The sequence below is a fragment of the Mobula birostris genome, chromosome 13 (genome assembly GCF_030028105.1).
Source record: "Mobula birostris isolate sMobBir1 chromosome 13, sMobBir1.hap1, whole genome shotgun sequence".
NCBI classification, from domain to species: Eukaryota; Metazoa; Chordata; class Chondrichthyes; order Myliobatiformes; family Myliobatidae; genus Mobula; species Mobula birostris.
The window spans coordinates 91,351,562-91,379,273 of NC_092382.1; the positions used below are offsets into that span (position 1 = coordinate 91,351,562).

The 27,712-nt window shown below is 48.5% G+C and overlaps 1 protein-coding gene across 9 annotated transcripts in view; it reads right to left on the reverse strand.

The window, feature by feature from the left end:
• Window positions 1-2,330: 2,330 nt before the first annotated feature.
• LOC140207169 (lysophosphatidic acid receptor 5-like) overlaps window positions 2,331-27,712 on the reverse strand; it is a 51,964-nt gene continuing 26,582 nt past the window's right edge. For 6 of the 9 annotated variants that reach the window (XM_072275522.1, XM_072275519.1, XM_072275514.1 and 3 more), the window contains one exon: window positions 2,331-7,947. In XM_072275522.1, coding sequence (XP_072131623.1) covers window positions 6,763-7,947 — 1,185 coding nt within the window. In that variant the 3' untranslated portion in view covers window positions 2,331-6,762. Of the gene's footprint in view, window positions 7,948-15,825; window positions 15,883-22,687; window positions 22,788-27,712 lie in introns of those variants that run through there. The other 3 variants (XM_072275521.1, XM_072275520.1, XM_072275515.1) reach the window with 2 other exon arrangements.

A 27,712-nucleotide genomic window follows, 5' to 3' on the forward strand; every position in this document is an offset into this window, starting at 1 on the left:
TAGAGACAACCTGCGTAGCAGCTTTGAGTGTCCTATGGACTCGGACCCGAAGATCCCCCTGACCCTCAACACTGCCAAGAGACTTACCAGCAAATTTACTAACCCATTCCCCCACTTCCTCATCCAGGTCATTTATAAAAATCACCAAGAGTAGGGGTCCCAGAACAGATCCCTGAGGCACACCACTGGTGACAGACCTCCATGCAGAATGTGCCCATGCAAGGCTTATTAGAAAGTAAGGAGGCATGGGATCCAAGGGGACATTACTTTGTAAATCCAGAAATGGCTTGCTCACAGAAGGCAAAGCGTGGTTGTAGATGGGTCATATTCTGCATGGAGGTCGGTGACCAGTGGTGTGCCTCAGGGATCTGTTCTGGGACCCCGACTCATAGTGATTTTTATAAATGACCTGGATGAGTAAGTGGAGGGAAAGGTTAGTAAATTTGTTGATGACACAAAGGTTGGGGGTGTTGTGGATAGTGTGGAGGGCTGTCAGAGGTTACAACGGGACATCGATAGGATGCAAAACTGGGCTGAGAAGTGGCAGATGGAGTTCAACGCAAATAAATGTGAGGTGGTTCATTTTGGTAGGCCAAATATGATGACAGAATATAGCATTAATGGTACGACTCTTGGCAGTGTGGGGGATCAGGCGGATCTTAGGGTCCGAGTCCATAGGACAGTCAAAGCTGCTACGCAGGTTAACTCTGTGGTTAAGAAGGCATACGGTGCATTGGCTTTCATCAGTCGTGTGAATGAGTTTAAGAGCGGAGAGGTAATGTTGCAGCTATATAGGATCCTGGTCAGACCCCATTTGGGAGTACTGTGCTCATTTCTGGTCGCCTCACTATAGGAAGGACGTGGAAACCATAAAAAGGGTGCAGAGGTGAGTTACAAGGATGTTGCCTGGATTGGGGAGCATGCCTTATGAGAATAAGTTGAGTGAACTCGGCCTTTTCTCCTTGGAGCGACGGAGGATGAAAGGTGACCTGACAGAGTTGTACAAGATAATGAGAGGCATTGGGATCATGTGGATAGTCAGAGGCTTTTCCTAGGTCTGAAATGTCTAGCACGAGAGAGAATAGTTTTAAGATGCCTGGAAGAAGGTACAGAGGAGATGTCAGGGGTAAGTTGTTTTATGCGGAGAGTGGTGAGTGCATGGAATGCGCTGCCGGCGTTCGTGGCCTAAGGTAGAAGGAGACGAGGAGAAACATCAAACTTTCTGTATTTTCACTCAAACGAGAGCTGTATAACTCATCTCCTTCTACCTGCAGCCACGAACTTATCAATCAGCCTTGCTGTGGACCACTTCTACAAAGAAGGGATCCGTATGCTCCACGACGGCTGTTAAGTGTGTACATGTAGGACGGGACAATGCTGAAAAATAAATGTGCTAGGTTTTCTAAAATTGACTCCTTCTACCTTAGGCCACGAACTTTTTAATCACCCCTCGTACATATATGTCACCACATACAGCCCCGAAACTCATTTTCTTGCGGGCATACTCAATAAATCCACTATATAATCTCTGAAAGGCTGCACCAACTTGACCGTTCGACCACGTGCACAAGACATCAGAGTGTGCAAACGCAGAAAGAAATAGTACTAACCCATTCCTTCACTGCCTCCTAAATTCTCCCTGCACTTTTTCTATATTTCCGATGGCGTGGTGATGAAAAGTGAACACCCTACTCCGAGGGCAGCCTCAGAGACGTTTCATTACCGTGATGTGACCTTCCAGCTTCCTCTCTCATTGCCTCAACTCATGGGGGCCAGGGGCTCTAACACCATCTTCACCTCCCTGCCCGCTTACCAGGGTATTGAGCGGGGGACTTGGGATGTGTAAGATGTTGGTGAGCACTGTCAGCAAGTTCGGGTCACCTGAGACTCAAGACCTCAGTTACAGGGAAAATTTGAACAAGTAAGAATTTTACCTTTCTGAAGTGCAGGAGAGCGAGAAGGGATCTTACAGAAGGGAACTGGCGAGTGGTTATGGTGGAAGCAGATGTGACGCGTGTATTTAGGAGGCTATTAAAATCACATCAATACGCAGGGAACGGATCGCGTACAGGTAAGACCATAAGCTTTTCACTGCGCGCTCCCGCGTACGCGCGAGAAGTGAATGAATCTGAAACGGGAGCACGCTTGACCTCTGATGTTTGGACGAACTGGCTGGCACCCGGGTTGTTTCAAACTGTCCCGCGGACGGTCACTCGAGGTCATCCGCGTGAGCGCCGATTCTCCGCGCGCGAGGAGACCCGAAATATTGAGTGACCGCGAAAGTGGGCTACGACCGTGCACGGTGCGGTGTCAGAATCAGTCTGGTCCAGTCTTCGTTAAAATTTATTATAGGCATACATTATAAACTCCACATAATACAGAAAGGTAGTGCAGGAACAGGCATCTAAGCCCCACAGTGTCATGCCAGACTAATTAAGCTAATACCACAATCTCTTTTTTAAAATATAAACAGAACTCGTCACCATCACTATGTGCCGTGTTGCAGGACAGACGATCATGGTCTATCCACGGCCACGATTGTTCTTGGCAAATTTCCCCACAGAAGTGGCCTGCCACTGCCTTCTCCCGGGCGATGTCGTCACAAGGCAGGTGACCCCACCCCCTCCACAACCATTTATCAACACCGTTCAGAGATTGTCTGCCCGGCATCAGCGGTCGTGTGCCCGGACCTCTGCAAATGCAGCATTTGCTCATATGACCATCCTGTACCTGATCTCGTGGCGGGGGAGGGGCTAACAGGCGCCACACCTTGCCCAAGGGTGACCTGCAGGCCAGCACCTCGCACCTCCTTTGGTGGAAACGTGTCCCGACCCCACCACCCGATTTAACATTTATTCACTCACAAAATACAGAAAGTGACCAGGGCTTTACAAAGCTGACATTTCACATTAAAACGTGGTTACTATTATCTACAAAACACTCAGTTCTGTAGAGCGGGGGCCCCGGTCCAACAACGCTCCCAATGGGCCCGCAGAGATTGCGTGCGCCCGCTCCAAGGACATAAACCCTCGGGCTCCTGCTGTGTGGATCTATAAGCTGCCATCTTGGCCAGGGCCAGGAGCAGGTCCACCAGGAGATCCACCGAGTGCCCCAGCCAGTCCGTACTGGGTGACCACAGGTCTGCAGTGCGGGGCTGGGCACATGGTCCATATCCCTCCATTCTCTTCGACACATCCACAGTTTCTGCTTCCTCCGCTGCACCTGGCAGCCCATTCCAGACGCGTACTGTTCTCTCTGCGAAAAAAAACGTGCCTCTCACATCTTATTTGCACTCCCCCCCCCCCCCCGGTTTGGCATTTCTACCTCAGGGGAAATGTAGCAATGATGCTGGCTAACTGCTCTACACTTGCCTCTAATATTATAAGACATAGGAGCAGAATTAGGCCATTCGGCCCATCGAGTCTGCTCCACCATTCAACCATGGCCGATCCCTTTTCTCCCACCACCACACCCCACCCCGCCCACAGCTCCACTCCCCGGCCTTCTCTCCGTAACCTTTGATGCCATGCCCAGTCAAGAACCAATCAGTCTGTACGAAATACAGACCTGAAATAATGACCTGGCCTCCACAGCTGCCTGTGGCAACAGATTCCACAAATTCACCGAAAGAAATTTCACCCCATCTGTTTTGAAAGGGCGCCCCTCCTTCCTGAGGCTGTGCCCTCTTGTTCTAGACTCCCCCACCATGGGAAACATCCTTTGCACAGCTACTCTGTCTGGGCCTCTCAACATTTGAAAGGTTTCAGTGAGATCCCCCCTCCCCTCCAACCCTTCTAAATTCCAGTGAGTACAGACCCAGAACCATCTAACATTCCTCCTATGATAACCCTTCCATTCCCAGAATCATTCCTGTGAACCTCCTCTGGACTCTCTCCAATGCCGGCACAACTTTCCCTAGATAACTGTTCACGATACCCAAGGGGGTGGCCTCACCAGTGTCTTATAAAGCCTCAGCATCGACCAGGACTGCAGCCAATTCTCCAAGTATGGCCACACCAGAGCGGTTGATGGCTGCATCATGATATCCCAAGTCTCATACTGCATGTCCCCAGCAATGAATGTAATTATGCTACTTGCAGGCTTTTCCACTCAGACTACCCGTGACACAACCTTTAGGGAGCTTTAGGCTGCACCCATTATACGTATATCACTGTTCCTGCCAGTACTGCTGTACGCTGCACCTGACAGCTGCCAAGATTTTGAGCGTAGGCTTGGCACTTTCACCATGTAAGAAGGATTCTCAGTCAAGGCGCCAAGTGCAATGTTGGCACGCATTTCAAGTGGAACAGAATATTAAAGCAAAGAAATAATGCTGAGCCTTTAGAAGACACTGGTCAGGCCGCACTTGGGGTATCGTCAACAGGTTTGGGCCCCATATCTCAGAAAGGATGTGTTATAGCCTCCTGTAATTTCATAATGTTAGAGCATTCGACCGAAAGACATGGGCAGAATTAGTCCATTCAGCCCATCAAGTCTGCTCCGCAATTCTATCATGGCTGATACCGGATCCCCCTAAACCCCATTCACCCGCCTTCTCGCCATAACCTTTGATGCCCTAACCGATCAGGAAGCTATCAATTTCCACCTTACATATACGCAGACTTGGCCTCCACTGCAGTCTGTGGCAGAGCATTCCACAGATTCCCTGCTTTCTGGCTAAAAAAAACTCCTCCGTGCCTCTGTTCTAAAAGGCCACTCCTCAATTTTGAGGCTGTGCCCTCCAGTTCTGGATACCCGCACCGTAGGAAACATCCTCTCCACATCCACCCTATCTCGTCGTTTCAACATTTGGTAGGTTTAAATGAGATTCCACGCACCCCCCCCCCGCATTCTTGTAAATCCCAGTGAGTACAGACCCAAAGCTGCCAAGCTCTCCTCAGATGTTAACCCCTTCATTCCTGGAATCATCCTTGTGACCCTCCTCTGGACTCTCTCCAGGGACAACACATCCTTTCTGAGATATGGGCCCAAAACTGTTGACAATACTCCAAGTGCAGCCTCACTGATGTCTTATAAAGGCTCAACGTTATCTCCTTGCTTTTATAATTCTTTGAAATAAATGCCAACATTGCATTTGCCTTCTTTACCACCGACTCAACCTGTAAATTAGCCTTCTGAGATTCTTGCAGGAGGTCTCACAAGTCCCTCTGCTCCTCTGATATTTGAATGTCCTCCCCGTTTAGATAACAATCTGCACTATTCTTCCTTTTACCAAAATGCATAATTGTACATTTCCCAACACTGTATTCCATTTGTCTGTCCTGCTCTTTCAGGTCTCTCCTCGGCCTCCAAGAATCCACAAAAAAAAAACAAGTTTGTCCAATCTTTCCTACAGCTGATACTTTCTGAAATCAATTGGACCATGTTTGACTGAAAAATCTCAAAAGTATTTGACGTGATCGCAGATACTGGTAACTGTGTTGGCTTGCCTACTTTATTTATCTCTGTTTCTATCTCACGCACTTTGAGTCTGGCAAGACTCCATTCCAGAGATCTCACAGAGAGTGCTTGCTTTCCAGGTGAGTGAATGCATGTCGCACCCCCACAGTCGGTCCCTGAGTGATTTTGTTCAGCGGTCAACGCAGTGTCTGTTGGGACATCGGCAGTGGGCGGGAAGGGGCAGGAAGCATTCGGAGTGCCTGTGTTCATGGAAAGGGTTGGACTCTTTACGAGTGTGGGTGGTAGAAGGCACAGAAAGGGCTGCTGTGTATTGTGATTGCAGACTGACAGGGTAGGCTGGGTCATTGGGAGTGTGTGCTATTGGAATGATTAGGAATAGTTGGGCTCCATTAAGAGCAGAGGGGCAGGGTGAAGTCATGATTGCGCTAAACAGTGACTCCTTTGCTTGCCTCCTTGGAAATAGCTCTATTTCTATCCTTGAAATCTCCTTTTTCCCTTCTCCGGAGTTGCACCCTGTCTTCGGTTCTTTGTGGGAATGGGACCCTCTCTCTGGGCCTTACGACCGGCTGCTTTTTGATATCCCGCTTTTTGACTAGCACGCTTTCCGGGTGCCAGAATCCTGTGACTCTGGAGACAGGCCAGGTCTTGGCCGGTGCCCCTGTCTGAAGCACCATGACAGAACACGGAACATCAGGGGCAGCGGGTCGGAGTGTGTCCGGAGAGCTGTGCCTTTCTGGGGCCAACTGTCTGGGCGCAGAGCTTGGAAAAAGCAACACAACAGGCTTCTAAATTCATGATTCAGTGAGATGATTGTTTAGTCTCCCCTCTCTCTGTGAAATGGGGACACCTCTTTTTTTCCCTTATCAGGGAAAGAGAAAGAGCTGGTGGTATGTTGAACTACCGTGCGAACAAGTAGTCTTTGGGGTACTGCACATATGTGTCTTTACCGATGCTTTGCTGCACCCTTGAGTGTTCAATGGAAGGTGCTGATGTCTTCTTGCTCGTGGGCATGGGGGGCTGCGGGCTGCTGCTTGTGCGAGGGAGGGGGGAGCTGTGGGGTTCAAAGGTTTAACTGTCGTTCATTCTTTGAGGTACACCTCTGTTTTTGTGGATGCTGGTGAAGAAAAAGAATTTAATTACATTTCCCTGACAGTAAAGGTTCAGAGCAGACAGTGGGAGTGAATGGGAAGGAGTGGACACTGCTGGGAGTGAATGGTGGGGGGCGGGGGTTGGTTCTTTGGGAATGTAGACGAGGGGAGTGAGTGGGAAGGAGTGGGACCCATTGGGAACGTACGATCGAACAGTATTGGCCGGCTCAGAAAGGATCGTGGGATCAAAGGGTCACACGCCCGACACTGTATACAAGCATTTCTCCCCCTTCTCCTCTGCAACCTCTCCATTGTCCAACCCCTCCCCCTTCCCCACAACCTGGAACTCCACAGGGGGAGATCCGTGGTCTGAGGACCTGGCCCGGTCGCGCCCCTTCCTGGACGGCAGCAGGAGCGTCCACCGCCCCTGGCCCGGTTCCCTGGACCAGCTCGGGCTGAGGGGCCCACGCCGGAAGGTGGCCCGGAAGCCCTCAGTGCTGAAGTAGTAGACCAGCGGGTCCAAGCAGCAATTGGAGCTCGACAGGAGCATGGTGATCTGGAGGGCGTAGCGGAGTCTGGACCTCAGCTCTGTGTTGCCCTTGTCCCCTCTGGCCTTCAACCCTGCATAGCTCACCAGCAGCAGGTTGTAGGGCAGGAAGCACAGCACAAAGATGGTGGCGTTGACCAGCAGGAGAAGGCGCACTTTCTTCCTCCGGACCTCGCCCTCTCCCTGCCCGCTGCCACCCCTGCGGCTCAGGACGCGCAGGATGCGGACAGAGCAATACAGAACGGCAGACAGGGGCAGGAGGAAGCCCAGGATCTCCGCCAGCACGACGAGAGGCAGCAGCTCCCTCCTCCAGGCCCGCGGGGAGAAGCTCTCGAAGCAGCGCACCTCCACTGTGGATTTGGAATTCTGGCAGCAGCTGGTGTCGTGGGCGATGGCCACGGGGATGGATCCCAGGGCGATGAGCGCCCAGACCACCCCGCACACTCGCCAGGCTACTCGGCGCCGGCGCAGGGGCCGGGAGCGGAGAGGCTGCACCAGCGCCAGGAAGCGGTCGACGTTGACGGCCGCCAGGAAGAGGCAGCTGCCATACATGTTGAGCTGGAAGAGTGAGCCCGCCAGCTGGCAGAGTGCATTGCCCAGCGGCCAGTTGTCGGTGGCGAAGTAGTAGACCCGCAGAGGCAGGGCCAGGGTGAAGAGTAGGTCGCAGGCGGCCAGGTTCGCCAGGTACACTGTCACCACCGTCCGCAGGCGCAGGAAGCAGATGAAGACCCAGAGAGCCACGACGTTGAGTGGGAGGCCGATGCCCAGTTGCACGCTGTGCCAGGCCAGCAGCAGCTGGTGGACCTGATCGTGGTCGCTGCAGTTGGGCAGCAACGATATGTTGTCAAAGTCCCGGCAGACGGAGGGCAACTGAGTGGTGGTCAGCTGCATCTGGGGAGAGTAGGATTAGGGAAAAATTGATGTCAGTGAGGAAACGGCTATGGAATGTCCCATTCCCAATAACAAGCCATTACCCCATACCCAGTCGCCCCAGCCCTTTCCCAATGGGACTCACTCCGATCTTCAGTGAGCACTCGCCCATTCCCAACTACTTTGTCCCATTCCCATTCAGAGTTGTGCCCTAATGATCGCACCCCCCCGTCCCACGCCCCATATTCGACCCCCTTTCATATTCTGAGTCGCACCTGTCGCACGTCCCCCTTCCACCACCCCACTAACTTCCGCCCTATTCCCCACTGTCGCAGCTGCGGACTGGGCAGAGCAGCAGAACCGGCAACGGCGCTCGTGAACACGCACGCATCAGCCAGTTGTCATCCCACGATAGCTGTATTTAACTCCCTTCTTTTCATCGTAGCACTTGTCGAGACTTGAGCAAAGCACGGCACCGTCACGCTGCCTGCTCGCTCTCGGCCTTGCCCGAGGAAGTGGACCGCCAAGCCGACTGGCTCTGAAGACTAGCGGTGTCTGTTTTATATTTAGATATTCCTTTCAGCCGCAAATGTTGGCATCTAGTTTTACGTTTGAGAGTGTTAGTTAACGGTCCCATTTGGTCCAGCGTTTATTGTTCTCCTTTCCCTTAAAATACTGTTCGCATTAAAGTCTGTGAGCTATCGACCCGTTTCAGTGTCTCTCTCTCTCTCACCGCACTTAGGCCATATCCAAACGAAATGACAGCAAAAGAAGGGAAGTAAATACAGCTGTCATGAAATGATAATTGTCTGACATGTGCATATTATGGAAAGCACAAATGCCAAATCTGCTGTGCCTGTGACACCAGTTGCCCCTCACATTCACATTGTCTGTCTTGAACTATAGGCATCAGTAAGCCTCATGAGACCATGGATTTGCCCCTTGGAAGATTTCCAGGGTGCAGGCCTGGGCAAGGAAGACCGGCAGTTGCCCATGCTGCAAGTCTCCCCTCTCCACGCCACCGATGTTGTCCAAGGGAAGGGCACTAGGGCCGACACAGCTCGGCACTGGTGTCGTCGCACAGCAATGTGCGGTTAAGTGCCTTGCTCAAGGACACAACACGCTGCCTCAGCTGAGGCTCCAACTGGCGACCTTCAAATCACCAGACGAACACCTTAACCACTTGGCCACGCGCTGACACTACTCCAATCAGAATGTCCCCGCCCCATTCCCAACAAACCCCACCCCATTCCTGACAAACCTGGCCCCACTTCTGAGAAACACCGTCACCACTCCCAATGTCCGCCAAGCACATTCTCAATGACCAACGACAATTCCTCATGACTGCCCCGTCACCAGTGACACCTGCCCATCCCCACCCCATCTTCCCGCCCATTCCCATGAACTTCTCCCTGAATCCCACGACTGCACTAAATCTGAGTGGCCCCGTCCCATTTCCAGTCAATCCAACTCCGCTCCCGGCAGTGGCTGTCAATTCACAATTACAGCCCCATTCCCAGCGACCCCTGCACAACTCCAGATGATCCCATCTCAGTCCGAACGGTATTCCGTTCCTAATGATTTGCCCCATTCCCAAAGGCAGCAGCAGGTCTTACATCCATCCGATTCCCCATTGTCAATAGTCTGTTGCTCTTTCCCAATAACCCACTCAGCAGTCCCAATGGCCCCTCCCACTTCCCAGTGACACACTTCCCCATCCCCAATAACCACAACAAGACCATAAGACACAGGAGCAGAATGAGGCTGTTCAGCCCATCGAGTCTGCTCCACCATTCCATCATGGCTGATCCCGGGTCCCACCCAACCCCATACACCTGCCTTCTCGCCATATCCTTTGATGCCCTCACCGATCAGGAAACGATCAACTTCTGCCTTAAATACACCCATGGACTGGCCTCTACAGCAGTCTGCGGCAGAGCATTCCACAGATTCACTACTCTCTGGCTAAAAAAAAAATTCCTCCTTCCCTCTGTTCTAATAGGTCACCCCTGAACTTAGAGCTTGTGCCCTCTAGTTCTGGATACCCCCCCCCCCCACAGGAAACATCCACAGCTTCCACATCCACCCTATCTAGTCCTTGAAACATTCCGAAGGATTCAAAGATCCCCCCCACCCTCGCATTCTTCTAAATCCCAGTGAATACAGACCCAAAACAGCCAAATACTCCTCATATGTTAACCCCTTTTTTCCCAGAATCATCCTCGTGAACCTCCTCTGGACTCTCTCAAATGACAACATATCCTTCCTGAGATATGGGGCCAAATCTGTTGACAGATTTGTCTCAATCTGAATGGCAAGTACGGCAGGACCTGGAGGAGCTGCTAGCTCCTGTTTGGACATGAACTTGAAGCTCTCACCTATCTCTGCAACAGCTTGATCAATGAGGGGAGGATGAGACAGAACCAGGCAGGGAACCTACTGTCAAGCTGTGATGACAAGAAGCTCTCTGTCAGTCCGTCAATTTTTTCCAGAAAGCTTGGAGGATCTTGGTCAGCTCCCCTCTCTGTACCAATGGGGCAGAGTTGGACACAGTTGACAGCTTCAAGTTCCTGAGTCTAAATGTCACCGTCAATTTGTCCTGGTCCAACGACAAGGATGCTGTGATTGAAACAACACCTCTACCAAAAAATGCAGAAAATGTTGAGGAAATCCAAAATGCTCCCCAAAGATCACCACCAATCATATATATCCTTATAATAATTACAGCACGGAAACAGGCCATCTCGGCCCTTCTAGTCCGTGCCAAACTCTTACTCTCACCTAGTCCCACTGACCTGCACTCAGCCCATAACCCTCCATTCCTTTCCTGTCTATATATCTATCCAATTTAACTTTAAATGACAACATCGAACCTGCCTCAACCACTTCTGCTGGAAGCTCGTTCCACACAGTCACCACTCTCTGAGTAAAGAAGTTCACCCTGAACTTTTGCCCTTTAACTTTCAACTCATGTCCTCTTGTTTGAATCTCCCCCACTCTCAATAGAAAAAGCCTATCCATGTCAACTCTATCTATCCCCCTCATAATTTTAAACACCTCTATCAAGTCTCCCCTCAACCATCTAGATTCCAAAGAATAAAGACCCAACTTGTTCAACCTATCTCTGTAACTTAGGTGATGAAACCCAGGTAACATTCCAGTAAATCTTCTCTGTACTCTCTCTATTTTGTTGACATCTTTCCTGTAATTCAGTGAATAAAACTGTACACAATACTCCAAATTTGGCATCACCAATGCCTTGTACAATTTCAACATTACATCCCAACTCCTATACGCAATGCTCGATTTATAAAGGCCAGCATACCAAAAGCTTTCTTCACCACCCTATCCACATGAGATTCCATCTTCAGGGAACTATGCACCATTATTCTTAGATCCCTCTGTTCCACTGCATTCTTCAATGCCCTACCATTTACCATGTATGACCTATTTTGATTAGTCCTACCAAAATGTAGCACCTCACATTTATCAGCATTAAACTCCATCTGCCACCTTTCAGCCCACTCTTCTAACTGGCCTAAGTCTCTCTGCAAGCTTTGAAAACCTACTTCATTACCCACAACTCCACCTGTCTTAGTATCATCTGCATACTTACTCATCCAATTTACCACCCCATCATCCAGATCATTAACATATTTGACAAATTGTTCATCCCAGTTTGGCAAAAGAATAAACCAGGGAAGGTAGTGCACCCGTGGCTGACAAGGGAAATTAAGGATAGTGTCAATTCCAAAGAAGAAGCATACAAATTAGCCAGAAAAAGTGGCTCACCTGAGGAATGGGAGAAATTCAGAGTCCAGCAGAGGAGGACAAAGGGCTTCATTAGGAAAGGGAAAAAAGATTATGAGAGAAAGTTGGTAGGGAACATAAAAACTGACTGTAAAAGCTTTTCTAGATATGTGAAAAGAAGAAGATTGGTTAAGACAAATGTAGGTCCCCTACACACAGAAACAGGTGAATTGATTATGGGGAGCAAGAACATGGCAGACCAATTGAATAACTACTTTGGTTCTGTCTTCACTAAGGAGGACATAATTAATCTTCTGGAAATAGTAGGGGACCGAGGGTTTAGTGAGATGGAGGAACTGAGGGAAATACATGTTAGTAGGGAATTGGTGTTAGGTAAATTGAAGGGATTAAAGGCAGATAAATCCCCAGGGCCAGATGGTCTGCATCCCAGACTGCTTAAGGAAGTAGCCCAAGAAATAGTGGATGCATTAGTGATAATTTTTCAAAACTCTTTAGATTCTGGACTAGTTCCTGAGGATTGGAGGGTGGCTAATGTAACCCCACTTTTTAAAAAAGGAGGGAGAGAGAAACCGGGGAATTATAGACCGGTTAGCCTAACATCGGTGGTGGGGAAAATGCTAGAGTCAGTTATCAAAGATGTGATAACAGCACATTTGGAAAGCGGTGAAATCATCGGACAAAGTCAGCATGGATTTGTGAAAGGAAAATCATGTCTGATGAATCTCATAGAATTTTTTGAGGATGTAACTAGTAGAGTGGATAGGGGAGAGCCAGTGGATGTGGTATATTTGGATTTTCAAAAGGCTTTTGACAAGGTCCCACACAGGAGATCAGTGTGCAAACTTAAAGCACACGGTATTGGGGATAAGGTCTTGATGTGGATAGAGAATTGGTTGGCAGACAGGAAGCAAAGAGTAGGAATAAACGGGACCTTTTCAGAATGGCAGGCAATGACTAGTGGGGTACCGCAAGGCTCAGTGCTGGGACCCCAGTTGTTTACAATATATATTATTGACTTAGGTGAGGGAATTAAATGCAGCATCTCCAAGTTTGCGGATGACACAAAGCTGGGAGGCTGTGTTAGCTGTGAGGAGGATGCTAAGAGGATGCAGGGTGACTTGGATAGGTTGGGTGAGTGGGCAAATTCATGGCAGATGCAATTTAATGTGGATAAATGTGAGGTTATCCTCTTTGGTGGCAAAAACAGGAAAATATCTGAATGGTGGCCAATTAGGAAAAGGGGAGATGCAACGAGACCTGGGTGTCATTATACACCAGTCATTGAAAGTGGGCATGCAGGTACAGCAGGTGATGAAAAAGGCGAATGGTATGCTGGCATTCATAGCAAGAAGATTTTAATACAGGAGCAGGGAGGTACTACTGCAGTTGTACAAGGCCTTGGTGAGACCACACCTGGAGTATTGTGTGCAGTTTTGGTCCCCTAATCTGAGGAAAGACATTCTTGCCATTGAGGAAGTACAAAGAAGGTTCACCAGATTGACTCCTGGGATGGCAGGACTTTCATATGATGAAAGACTGGATGAACTGGGCTTATACTCATTGGAATTTAGAAGATTGAGGGGGTATCTTATTGAAACGTATAAAATCCTAAAGGGATTGGACAGGCTAGATGCAGGAAGATTGCTCCCGATGTTGGGGAAGTCCAGAACGAGGGGTCACAGTTTGAGGATAGAGGGGAAGCCTTTTAGGACCAAGATTAGGAAAAACTTCTTCACACAGAGAGTGGTGAATCTGTGGAATTCTCTGCCACAGGAAACAGTTGAGGCCAGTTCAATGGCTATATTTAAGAGGGAGTTAGATATGGCCCTTGTGGCTAAAGGGATCTGGGGGTATAGAGGGAAGGCTGGTACAGGTTTCTGAGTTGGATGATCAGCCATGATCATACTGAATGGCGGTGCCAGCTCGAAGGGCCGAATGGCCTACTCCTGCACCTATTTTCTATGTTTCTATGTTTCTAAATAACATTGGACCCAGTACAGATCCCTGAGGCCCACCACTAGTCACCGGACTCCAATCTGACAAACAGTTATTCACCACTATTCTCTGGCGTCTCCCATCCAGCCACTGCTGAATCCATTTTACTACTTCAATATTAATACCTAATGATTGAACCTTCCTAACAAACCTTCAATGTGGGACCTTGTCAAAGGCCTTACTGAAGTCAATATAGACAACATCCACCGCTTTACCCTCGTCAACATTTCTAGTAACCTGTTCAAAAAATTCAATAAGACTTGTCAAACATGACATTCCACGCACAAATCCATGTTGACTGTTCCTAATCAGACCCTGTCTATCCAGATAATTATACATACCATCTCTAAGAATACTTTCCATCAATTTACCCACCACTGATGTCAAACTCACAGGCTGATAATTGCTAGGATTACTCTTAGACTCCTTTTTAAACAACGGAACCACATGAGCAATACGCCAATCCTCTGGCACCATCCCTGTTTCTACTGATATTTGAAATATTTCTGTCAGAGCCCCTGCTATTTCCACACTAACTTCCCTCAAGGCCCGAGGGAATATCCTGTCAGGACCCGGAGACTTATCCACTTTTATATTCCTTAAAAGCTCCTGTACTTCTTTTTTAATCCTCATAGTTTCCATAACTTCCCTACCCGTTTCCCTTGTCTTACACAATTCAATATCCTTCTCCTTAGTGAATACTGAAGAAAATAAATTGTTTAGAATCTCCCCCATCTCTTTTGGCTCCACACATAGCTGTCCACTCTGATTCTCTAAGGGACCAATTTTATCCCTCACTATCCTTTTGCTATTAATATAACGGTAGAAATCCTTGGGATTTATTTTCACCTTACTTGCCATAGCAACCTCATATCTTCTTTTAGCTTTTCTAATTTCTTTTGTAAGATTCTTTCTACATTCTTTATATTCCTCGAGCACCTCATTTACTCCATGCTGCCTATATTTTTTGTAGATATCTCTCTTTTCCCGAACCATGTTTCCAATATCCCTTGAAAACCATGGCTCTCTCAAACTTTTAACCTTTCCTTTCAACCTAACAGGGACATAAAAGTCCTGTACTCTCAAAATTTCACCTTTAAATGACCTTCAATTTCTCTATTACATTCTTTCCATAAAACAAATTGTCCCAATCCACTCCATTTAAATCCTTTAGCATCTCCTCAAAGTTAGCTTTTCTCCAATCAAAAATCTCAACCCTGGGTCCAGACCTATCCTTCTCCATAATTATATTGAAACTAATAGCATTGTGATCACCGGACCCGAAGCGCTCCCCAACACAAACCTCCGTCAACTAACCTATCTCATTCCCTAACAGGAGATCCAACACTGCCCCTTCTCTCATTGGTACCTCTATGTATTGCTGCCAAAAACTATCCTGCACACATTTTACAAACTCCAAACCATCCAGCCCTTTTACAGTATGGGCTTCTCAGTCTCTGTGTAGAAAATTAAAATCTCCCACAATCACAACCTTGTGCTTATTACAAATATCTGCTATCTGCTTACAAATTTGCTCCTCCAATTCTAGCTCTCCATTTGTGGTCTATAATACACCCCCATAAGAGTTATTACACCTTTCCCATTCCTCAATTCCTCCCAAATGGCCTCCCTAGACAAGCCCTCTAATCTATCCTGCCAGAGCACCACAAAGAAAAAGCATCCCATCCAGATGCGTCAAGACTTGAAACAGCAAGTGCTCTGCACAAGGCCATCAGGAAAACCAGCTTCCCCTTCCATTGGCTCCTCCTGCACTTTCCGCTGCAGTTAATATCATCCAGCACCTCTTCCACCCCTGTCAGCCCTCTCTGCCATTGGACAAAAGATGTTGGTACCCAACTCTTAAATGGAGCTTGTTTGCTGAGGTCAACTTGATCCCCATTCAATGACATTATTGTCCGTCCATCACAACCTGTACAGCACATTCTCTGTAATTGTGCCACTGCATTCTGCATCCTGATTTCCTTTTAGATTCTGGATGCATCTGCTTCAGCGGGTACAACCTGCCTGGGTGGCATACAACAGAACTAAAGCTTCCCACTGTAAAGCTGATGAAAATCAATGGGAGCTGATTGCAGGTGCAATTTGAACAAGAAGGCCTTTCAGCACGCTTACCTTCATCAGGTGGAGCATGGAGAACAAATGGCAGGGGGTCATGTTACACCTGCACAAAACAGTATTAGTTCCTTCCTGTTAGTGGGCGGATTAGCTGAGGGCTCCCGACAATGCCACCAGGATCATAACTCCCTACTACCAGAGGGCATGCAATTATGTTCAGAGGAGGTTAAGGTCAAAGGAGATTTACGGGGCAAGAGTATTTTTTTTCAAACAGGGAGTGCTGGGTGCTTGAGATGGTAGAAAGGCAAAAACAAAAGGGGCACGAATGTGGAGGAAATCGATAGATATGAACTGGGTGTGGAAAGGAGGAATTAGTTTAGCTGGTCATTTGACACCTAATTCAATTATGAGGGCTGAGAAATGAAGTTAAGGACTGCATATAAGCCAAGGAAAGGGCATATGAGGTTGCAAAAGTGAGTGGGGAGTTGGATGACTGAGAAGATTTTAAAATCCAACTACCGAAGCCACAAGAAGGGAAAAAGTGAAATATGAGGAGAAACAAACCACAAATATAAAGCAGGATACCAGAAGTTTTTATCAGGTAGAAAAAGAGTAAAAGGGAGGTGAGAGTTGATTTTGGACCACTGGAAAATGATGTTGGTGAGGTAGTAACGGGGGACAAAGAAATGGCAGATGTACTTAATGGGTACTTTGCATCAGTCTTCACTGTGGAAGACACTAGCAGTGTGCCAGAGGTCCGTGAGTGTCAGGGTGCAGGAGTGAGTGCCATTGCTATTATAAGGGGAAAGTGCTAGGCAAACTCAAAGGTCTGAAGGTGGATAAGTCACCTGGGCCAGATGGACTACACCCCAGAGTCCTGAGAGAGGTGGCTGAAGAGATAATGGATGCATTGGTCATGATCTTTCAAGAATGACTTGATTCTGGCATGGTCCCGGAGGACTGGAAGATTGCAAATGTCACTCCACTCTCAGAAGAGAAGAAGGCAAAAGAGAGAAAATGAGAGGCCAATTAGCCTAACCTCAGTGGTTGGAGTCTATTATTAAAGATAAGGTTTCAAGGTGCTTGGAGACTAATGATAAAATCAGTCAAAGTCAGCATGGTTCAGTGAAGGGAAATCATGCCTGACAAATCTGTTAAGAGTTCTTGGAAGAAGTAACAAGCAGGGTGGAAAAAAGGAGAAGCAGTGAATGTCACTTACTTAGATTTTCAGATAGTGTTTGATAAGGTGCTGCACATGAGGCTGCTTAACAAGATAAATTCCTATGGCATTACTGGAAGGGTACTGGCATGGATAGCAGAATGGCTGACAGGCTGGAGGCAGTGAGTGGGAATAAAGGCGGTGCTTTCTGCTCGGCTGCCGGTGACCAGTGGTGCTCCTCAGAGGTCAGATTCGGAACCGCTGCTTTGCACATTGTTTATCAAAGATTCAGATAATGGAATTGATGGCTTTGTGGTAAAGTCTGCAGATGGTACAAAGATAGCTGGAAGGGAAGGTAGTGCTGAGGAAGCAATGCGATTGCTGCAGGACTTAGACAAATTGGAAGAATGGGCAAAAAAGTGGCAGATGGAATAGTGTTGGGAAACATCTGATGATGCATTTTGGTAAAAGGAACAATAGTGCGGACTATTATCTAAATGTGGAAATGAAGGGGTTAACATATGAGGAGCGTTTGGCAGCTTTGAGCTGGAATTTAGAAGAATGTGGGGGTGGGGGGAATAGAATCTCATTGAAACCTACCGAATGTTGAAAGGACTCGATAGGGTACATGTGGAGAGGATGTTTCCTCTGGTGGGGAATCCCGGACAAGAGGGCACAGCCTCAAAATTGAAGGGCGACGTTTTAGAACAGAGGGAAAGAGGAATTTTTTTTAGCCAGATAGAAATGAGTCTGTGGAATATTCTGTCCCAGACAGCGGCAGAAGCCAAATGCGTGGGGATAAATTAAGGAGGAAGTTGATAGTTTTCTGAATGGTCAGGGCATCAAAGGATATGCGGAGGAGGGGGAGTGGTGTGGAGGAGAGCAGGAGCTGTGTGTGTGCGTGGGGGCGGGAGGTGAGTGGGGATATGGAGGGTCATGTGAGGGGGAGGGAGGGGTGGGAGAGGGGAGGAGAGAGGCATGCGGGGGTAGACGGAGGTGCAAGGGGTGGAGAGTAAGAGGGAGGTGTATAGGGGGAGAAGGAGGAGTGTGAGGAGGGTGGGCAATGTGTGGGGGAGGGAGAGAGAGCTGTGCGAGAGAGAGGGGGTGTTTAGTGGAGAGAGGGAGCTGTGCAGGGGGGAGGGGAGTGCGTATAGGGGAGAGAGTGGAGTGTGTGGGGTGTGGAGAGGGATGTGTGGGGGGGGTGTGAAGAGGGAGGTGCATGCGTAGTGTGAGGGTGGTGCTTTGGGGGGAGCAGTGGTAGAGTGGGGGTGTGGGGAGGAGTGCAGGTAATAGAGGGATGTGTGCAGGGGAGAGGGAGGAGAATTGGGGGAGGGTGGAGAGTTGGGGAAGAGAGGAGAGTTGGGGGAGGAAGGAGAGTAGGGGCCGAGGGAGGAGAGTTGGGGAGAGGGTGGAGAGTAGGGGGAGAGGGAGGAGAGTTGGGGAGAGGGAGGAGAGTTTGGGGAGAGGGTGGAGAGATGGGGAGAAGGTAGAGAGTTGGGGGGAGAGGGGAGAGTTGGGGGGAGGGAGGAGAGTTGGGGGGAGAGGGGAGAGTTGGGGAGAGGGAGGAGAGTTGGGGGGATGGTGGAGAATTTGGGAGAGGGTGGAGAGTTGGGGGACAGGGGAGAATTGGGGGGATGGTGGAGAATTGGGGGAGGGTGGAGAGTTTGGGGGAGAGGGAGGAGTGTTTGGGGGAGATAGAGGAGTGTTTGGGGGAGTGAGTAGAGTTTGGGGGAGAGGGAGGAGAATTGGGAAGAGGGAGGAGAGTTGGGGAGAGGGAGGAGAGTTTGGGGGACAGGGAGGAGAATTGGGGGAGTGAGTAGAGTTTGGGGGAGAGGGAGGAGAGTTGGGGAGAGGTTGGAGAATTTGGGCGATGGTGGGGAGTTGGGGGGATGGTGGTGAATTTGGGGGAGGGTGACAGTTGGGGGGACGGTGGAGGATTGGGGGACAGTGGAGAATTGGTGGGAGGGTGGAGAGTTTGAGGGGTGGGTGGAGAGTTTGGGGGAGAGGGTGGAGAGTTGGGGGGAGAGGGTGGAGAGTTGGGGGGAGAGGGAGGAGAGTTTGGGGGAAAGGGTGGTGTGTGGAGTAAGGTAGACGTGTGGTGTGAGAGGGAGGAGAGCAGCGTGATAAGGGAGAGAAGGCAAGATGGGGATGAGCTGGGTGGGGGAGCGTAGCGGAGAGGGAGGAGAGTAGAGCGAGAATAGGCGAGTGGGATGAGAATTGGTGGGAGAGGGGTGGTGTGTGGGTGGAGAGGGAGGTGTCTTGCGGAGAGGGATGTTTGAGGTGAGAGGGAGGTGTGAAGGGAGAGGGCGAGAGTTGTGGGGTGGAGAGGTGTGTGAGGTGATAGTGCGGAGAGCTGGTTGGGAAGGTCGAGCATGACTGGGGAGGGGGTGCACGGCATGTGTAGTGGGAGGTGCGTGGGTAGCGTGAGGGTGGTGCTTTGGGGGGAGCAGTAGGTGAGTGGGGGCGTGGGGAGGAGTGTAGGTAATAGAGCAGGTAAAGTGGGGAGAGGGAGGTGTGTAGGGGGAGAGGGGCAGTGTGTCGGTGGAGGGGGAGGTCTATTGCAGAGAGGGATGTGTTAGGCGAGAGGGAAAGTGTTGTGGAGTTACAGTGAGGAGTGTGGCTGGGGAGAGGTTCGAGCATGGGGGGGGAAGGGTCCTCGAATTCTGGATACACCCGCCATAAGAAACAAACCCTTCACATCCACCCTATCCAGTCCTTTCAATATTGAGAGGACCAATGAGATCCCACAGTAATCTTCTAAATTCGAGTGAGTAGAGGCCCAAAGCTGCCAAATGCTCCTCACATGTTAACCCCTTCATTCCCGGAATCATCCTCATGAACCTCCTCTGCACTCTTTCCAATGACAACACATCCTTTCTGAGATATGGGCCCAAAACTGTCCATGTGGCCTGATTACTACTTTATGAAGTTTCAGCATTATCTCCTTAATTTTATATTCTACTGTCTTTGAAATAAATACCAACATTGCATTCACCTTCTTTACCACAGACTCAGCCTGTAAATTAAACCTCCGGGAGTCTTGCATGAGGAGTCTTAAGTCCCTTTGTACCTCTGATGTTTGAAACTTCTCCTCATTTAGATAATAGTCTGCACTCCTGTTTCTTTTACCAAAATGCATTATCATACATTTCTCAACACTGTATTCCATCTGCCACATTTTTGCCCATTCTTCCAATTTCTCTAAGTCCTCTGCAACCACATTGCTTCCTCAGCACAACCTACCTCTCCAGCTTTGTATCATCTGCAATCTTTGCCACAAAGCCATTAATTCCATTATCTAAATCATTGACAAACAAGGTGAAAAGTATTGGTCCCAATACTGACCCCTGAGGAACATCACAAGTCACTGGCAGCCAACCAGAAAAGGCCCCTTTTATTCCCACTCACTGCCTCCTGCTTGTCAGCCATTCTGCTATCCATGCCAGTATCCCTCCTGTAACGCCAAAGGATTTTATCTTGTTAAGCTGCCTCATGTGTGGCACCTAATCAAATATCTTCTCAAAATCTAAGTAAATGACATCCACTGCCTCTCCTTTGTCCACCCTGCTTGCTGCTTCCTCGAAGAACTCTAACATATTTGTCAGGCAAGGTTTTTTCATAGAAACCATGCCGACTTTGACTGATCTTATCATTAGCCTCTATGTACCCCGAGAAACTTCATCCTTAATAATAGACTCTAACAGTTTCCCAATCACTGAGGTTAGGCTAACTGGCCTATGGTTTATTTTCTTTTGCCGGAGTTGAATGACACTTATAATATTCCAGTCCTCTGGGACCATGCCAGAATCAATTGATTCCTTAAAGATCATGGCCAATGCATCCATTACCTCTTCAGCAACCTCTCCCAGGACTCTGGGATTTAGTCCACCTGGCTCAGGCAACATATCCTCTTTAAGACCTTTGAGTTTGCCTAGCACTCTTTCCTTTGTTCTCGCAATGACACTCACTCCTGCTCTCTGACACTCATGAACCCCTGGCACACTGGTAGTGTCTTCCACAGTGAAGGCAGATGCAAAGTACCCATTATTTTCATCTGCAATTTCTTTGTACCCACATTACTACCTCATCAGCATCATTTTCCAGTAGTCCAATATCAACTCTCACCTCCCTTTTACTCTTTATATAACAGGGAAAAAAATTATAGTTTCCTGCTTTATTTTATTGGCTAGTTTTGCCCTCATGTTTGATCTTTTCCCTTCTTACAGCTTTTTAAATGGCCTTTTGTTGAATTTTAAAAACTTTCCAATCATCCAACTTCCCACTCAGTTTTGTTACCTCATATGCTCTTTCCTTGGCTTTTACGCAGTCCTTAACTTTGTCAGCTACTACCATTTGAGAACTTCTATCCAGCGCCTTGTGAACTATTCCCAAAACCTCAGCCATCTCTGCTCTACCGTCATCCCTGCTAGTATCCTCCTCCAATCCACCTGGGCAAGCTCCTCTCTCATGCTTCTGAAATTCCCTTTTTTTCTGTTGTGATACTGATATATGTGACCTATGTTCTCCCTCTCAAACTGCAGTATGAATTTAACCATGTTATGATCACTGCCTCCTAAGGTTTCTAACATTAAGCATTCACCAGCAATTTCTATGTGTGTTGCTCCCTGTTAAGATCTAGGTTATTACACAACAGCCAATCTAAGATGCCCTTTCCCCTAGCAGGCTCAAGCACAAGTTGCTTTAAAAAGCTGTCTCATAGGCATTCAACAAATTCCTTCTCTTGCGATCCGACACCAACCTGATTTCCCCAATGTTCTTGCATTTTGAGGTCCCTCATTACAATTGTGTCATTACCCTTATTACATGCCTTTTCCAGCTCCCTTTGCAATCTCAACCCCACATTTTGGCTACTATTTATGATTTCCCATTATGCTATTTTCACCTTTGCAATTTCTTAACTCCACCCACAAAGATTCAACATCCTCTGACCCCATGACTCCTCTTTCTCAAGATGTAATTCCATCTCTTCCCAACAGATCCACACCACCGCCAATGCCTTCCTGCCTGTCCTTTCGATACAAAGTATATCTTTTGATGTTAAGCTCACAACTATGGGCTTCTTTCGGCCACGGCTCAGTGATGCCCACAACGTCATAGCGACCAATCTGTAATTGTGCCACGAGCTCATCCATCTTATTCCAAATGCTATACACATTTAAATACAGCACTCAGCTCTATCGTACTGATTCCCAACCCCTGCCATATAAGCTTACCCTACTCCCAACAGCTCTAGTAAACCTGCCCTCAAGAATCTTGCTACCCCTCAGATTCAAGTGCAACCTGTCCCTTTTGTACAGATTCCACCAGAAGAGGACACAATGATCAAGAAATCTGAATCTCTGCCCCTGCTCCAATTCTTCATCCACACATTTATCTGTCAACTCATTCTGTTCCTATCCTCACTGTTAGGAGAAAGGGGACGGGAGGTGGGATGAGCAGAAGGGGGAGAGAGAGGAGAGGGCTGTGGGAGAGAATGAGAGGGGAAATGGGTTTATGAAATGGGGAGAGGTGTCAGATGGAGTACAAGCAGGAGAGTGAGAGAAAGAATTGGGGAGCGGGACACAGAGAGGGGGAGGCAGAGCTCGAGAGAATAAACATGGGCTCATGGCAAGATGGGGTGGCCAATGTTAAGCAAGGTAGCCACGCTCCAAATAGGGTGAGACCCCCTCGCTTGTCTTTGCCTCTCCCTCCCAGACACACGATGCCAACACTGCGCGCACGGATGCCGAGCAGACCTACCTTTCCTTGCCTGGATCGCGTTTCAGAAGCTGGCCCCTTCACGGGCACTGGAGCATCGGTCTGACAGCAGTGCCACCTATCTTCTGCCGGAAATCTCTCTCTGTGGAGTTGGGGAGGAAGGCCTTAAAGATGTGTAAGCCCGCGTGTAGTCACGCCACCGAAAGCACGGTCACACACCAACGGCCGTGATCTCTGGGAGGAGCTGCTCGACCCGGTGCAGAGCTTCGGGAAGATATGGGCTTCTCAGCAGTAGCGGATTTGGGTTTCAGTAAAACACTGATTGAGGTATGCTCACAGAAGACAGCAAACAGCTCTGCTCACCACAAGGTAGGAACAGCGCGGCAGTGCTCGCGTGGTTTCAGAGGAAGTCCCACAGACTGCTCAGTATTAAATTCGTGCAGAAACCACAAATTTCAGACTGACCAAAATCTGGTGCACTTGCAAAGTGCCAGGCCCAAAATGCAATTCTTTTCAAACAAAACAGGTACACATTACTCTTGAGGATCATCTTGCAGGAAATTACAGGAAAGATCGAGGAGATTCAAGGGGAGAAAGAAAAGAAAGAAATGAGGCAGACACCCTGTGCGTGTTGTGGCATGAATTTCCAGCTTAGCAATTTGTCGGAGAGGCTGATCTTACTCGATTCTGCTATGGGGAAGTATTAAATTGGAAATAGCACAGAACGAAAATGTTTCTCCACGATGTTGTCTGCCCTCAAGCGACTGAGTGACAGAGGGAGGCTGAACAGGCTGGGGGTGTATCTGCTGCAGGAGAATGATGTGTGATCTCATGAGGGCCTCAGCTAGGGTGGAAGTATACAGTCTTAGGGGAAACCAAGAACCTGGATGCCTGTTTAACGTGAGAGAGAGAGAGAGAGAGAGCAAAAAGACCAATCAGGGCCCCGAAGGGCGCACACAAAATGCCGGAAAAACTCAGCGGGCCAGGTAGTATCGATGGGAAAGAGTACAGCCGACGTTTCGGGCCGAGAACTTTCACCAGCACTGAGGGAACAAAAGATGAGAAGTAGATTTAAAAGTGTTGGGGCAGGGGGTGGAGGGGAGAGAGAAACTGGGAGGGGGGAGACACTTGGGCGGGGACTCGGTATGAGGCACACACACAGGCAAACGGGTCTACCTTCAACGGGGTCGCGACGGGGACGGACCAGCCTGCCAAAGGGCCTACTCCCCACACTGAACCCACTCCACGACCTGCCGGGGACGTTGGCGGGAACGATTCGGCGGTAGCCAGCAGTCCATCTCAGGCTGCGGCCTGCTGGGGCAGCGGGACGAGAGCAGCTGAGAAACTGACCAGGAAGGCTGGTTCTGTGCTGGGGAGGGGATGGAACTGGATACCCTGGTGGTTGTATCAATGCTGTAGAAACTACAGAGCATTACGGACAATCCCTCTCACCCCCTCCATGGACAAACTGAGGAGCACTTTTAGTAACAAGACTGATTGTGCTGAGGCTCACCACTGAACACCACAGGAGATCCTTTCTCCCTGTGGCTATAGGACTCTGCAACTCCTCCTCCTTCAGTATACAGGTTTATGGTTTCATTGCACATCTGTATTTTGACCTATTGCTTTTTAATACACATTCTGTATTTTTTGTACCTTAATGCTTGCATTTTGTATTTTAAAGAATACTTTTCTGACTGAACAGCCTTGCAACGACGATTTCCTTCGGGATAAATAAAATTTGATCTCATCTCATCTACAAGGAGAGGATGGAAACGTTTGAAATCTTTCCTCGGCTGCATCAGAGGCTGAAGGAATACCTCTTGTATGAGAAGCTGGGCCCTGGCCTCAGAAAACTGCATTGCTATGGTCAGAGTCCGAATCAGATTTAACACTTGTTTTACTGCAGCACGACAGTCTCACATCATAATAAGGGAACCTGCGAATCCTAATAGTATCAAACAACTCCTCCCGGGCTCCCGGCCAGGTAGGGAGAACGACTATCGCCGGCGTTTCGGCATCAGACTCTGCCATCTTCACCAGGGGCGACGGCAGAGCTGGTCATTGAAATGCCAGCTGTGATCGATACCTGCACCCGGCTGGAAGCCTGGGAAGAGTATATCCATCAGCGTGCCGGATCTGTTTACGATTATACATCTGTGGGTGTATACATACACACACACACACACACACACACACACACACGTCTACGGACGCATATAAAGGGAGCAAAAGACAGAAAAATAAAACATTGGCCAATCAGAAACCTGATGGCATAGGGGAAACAGGTGTCCCTTAAAAGTTGCGCGTGTGTCGTCAGGCTCCTGTACCTCCTCTCTGATGGTGGTAATGAGAAGAGGGCACGCCCTGGATTGTGGGGGTCCTGACTGATGGATACTGCCTTTCTGATTTCTATTGCACATTGGTTGCTTGTCAGTCTTTGTTTCTGTGCAGTTTTTCATTGATTCTGTTGTATTTCTTTGTTCAGGAAGAAACTGAATTTTAGGATGTGACATAGTAATATATAGCAACACACACACGATGCTGGAGGAACTCAGCAGGTCAGGCAGTACTGAGTATTCCTCCAGCGTGTTATGAGTGTTGCTTCGACCTCAGCATCTGCAGAGTATTTTGTGTTTAGTATTGAGTAAAACAGTCCACGATTCGGGCTGAGATCCTTCATCAGGACTGAGAGGTAAGGGGAGGGGGGAAGATGCCCGAATTAAAAGGTGGGGGGAAGGGTGAGAGGGAAGGGGATGAGGTGAAGCCAAGTGGGTGGGAAAGATCAAGGGCTGGAGAAGAAAGAATCTGACAGGAGAGGAGAGTGGACAATAGGAGAAAGGGAAGGTGGGGGTGCGGGACTTGATACTTCATTGTTTCCCTACACAGTAGTTTTTACTCATAATTCTGCATTGTTAGTGTTGTAGCTCATGCCAGCTCAACTACTCTGACGGTTTGACCTGTACAAACAGTATGCAGGACAAAGCTTTTCAGCACGTCTTGGAGCACGTGACAAGAATCAGCCAAAAGTAATAACCGACTAACACACGCAAAATGCTGTCGGAACTCAGCAGGCCGAGCAGCACCTGTAGATCTGACTCCTCATCCCTTTTCTCCCCCCGTCCCAATGAAGGGTCTGGGCCCGAAACATCGACTGTTCACTCTTTTCCAGAGATGCTGCCCGGCCTGCTGAGGTCTCCCTGCATCTTGTCTGTGTTGCTCAGACTCCCAGAGTTCGCAGATTGTCTCTTGTTTGTGCTGGCATTGGAGAAGGTTCACTAGGATGATTCCGGGAGTGTTAAATGGCTCTGAGGCTACGTCCACACTATGTCGGATAATTTTGAAAATGAAGCCTTTTCTCTTCGTTTTGACCCTCCGTCCACACTGAAATGGCGTTTTCATCCCCCGAAAACAGAGATTTTCTAAAACACTCTCCAAAGTGTGTAAATTTGAAAATGATTGTTCGGCGTTGCAGTGTGGCGGGGTAAATGTAGATATCTGAAAACGTTGTCATGACAACACCACAACAACAATACTTTTTCTGCTTCTGCTTGGTACTGCGCAAGCACTGCCGAACGGCTGTTATAACGCGCAGTCGGTGTGAACAGCGTGAGAGTTAAATTGTAAAGTGTGCTTTTTTGACTAGATCCCCTAAACTGATTTGATTGAGTCTATCTTTAAAAATATTAATGTCAGAAATACTGCGCAGGTCTGGCGGCAGAAGATTCCACTCTCTTGTTGATCTTGGGTAGAGGATGGCTTCATGCGTGAGTTGTTTACTTTATTGTCTACGTTAATAGTTTGTTTGGAGTTAAACATCTCCACATTCTCCACTGCTTTGCTGACTTTGTAGTTGTTTGTAACTCGCAGAAACAGCTCGACTTCATTGTCTGTCTAAACGAAGAAGTCCGGTCTGATTTTTCCAGTGGAGGTTTTCTTTGTATTCCTCGAAGACATTGTTGAAAACTTTCTTTTGCTGTTGTTGTTGGTACTCTAGTTTTTGACCAATAGAAATAGCACAACGCCTCCGTGGAAAGTAAATATTATACTGTTTCCTCTTCGCTTGTAGATGTCTCTGCGCATGCCCAGTAGGATTCGCCCAAATATCCGTTTCAGTGTAGACAGAGATATTTTGAAAAATGTGGAGTGTGGATGCCTGTCGTTTTTACTCGAAACCAGCATTTTCAAAATTATCTGGTCTAGTGTGGACGTAGCCTAAGTTTGTACTCACAGGAATTTAGACGGATGGGGGAGGGGGAGGAAAGGGAATCTCATTGAAATCTACCAAATGTTGAAAGGCCTGGACAGAGTAGGTGTGGAAAGGATATTTCCCACCGTGGGGCGAGTCTAGGACAAGTGGGCGCAGCCTCAGGATGGAGGGGCGTCCATTTAAAACAGGGATGTGGAGAATTTTCATCAGCCATAGGGTGGTGAATTTGTGGAATTTGTTACCGCAGGCAGCTGTGGGGAGCCAGGTCGTTGGGTGTATTTAAGGCAGAGATTGATAGGTTCTTGACTGGACATTGCATCAAAGGTTATGGGGAGTGGGGCTGAGGTGGGGAAAAGAGGAAAGGGATCAGCCATGGCAGAGAAGACTTGATGGGCTGAATGGCCTAATTATGCTCCAATGTCTTATGGTCCCTCCTTTTACTGCATGTTAATATGTCCACTTAACAGCCTCCTGAACACCACTATGATATTTGCCTCCCGCACTGCTCAAGACGCTCTGTGAAAAAGAAACTAGTCACACTCATCTCCTTTAAACTTCCTCCCCACAGACTCCCACCCCCACCTGAAAACACAGCCCCAACTATTTGACATTCCTACCCTGGGGAGGGAAGATTCTGACTGCCTACCTTCTCAGTGTTATCAGTTGTATCAGGCCTCCCCTGAGCCTCCAACGCTCCAGAGAAAATAATCAAAATTTTTCCACACTCTCCTTTGTACTTCACACATTTTCATGTAGACCACACCCTGGTGAAAATCTTCTGTCTCATCTCCGAGGGCTCTGCATCCTTCCTGTAAACCCTCAGCAATGTCAAATCTTTTCTTAGACAAGGTGCCCAA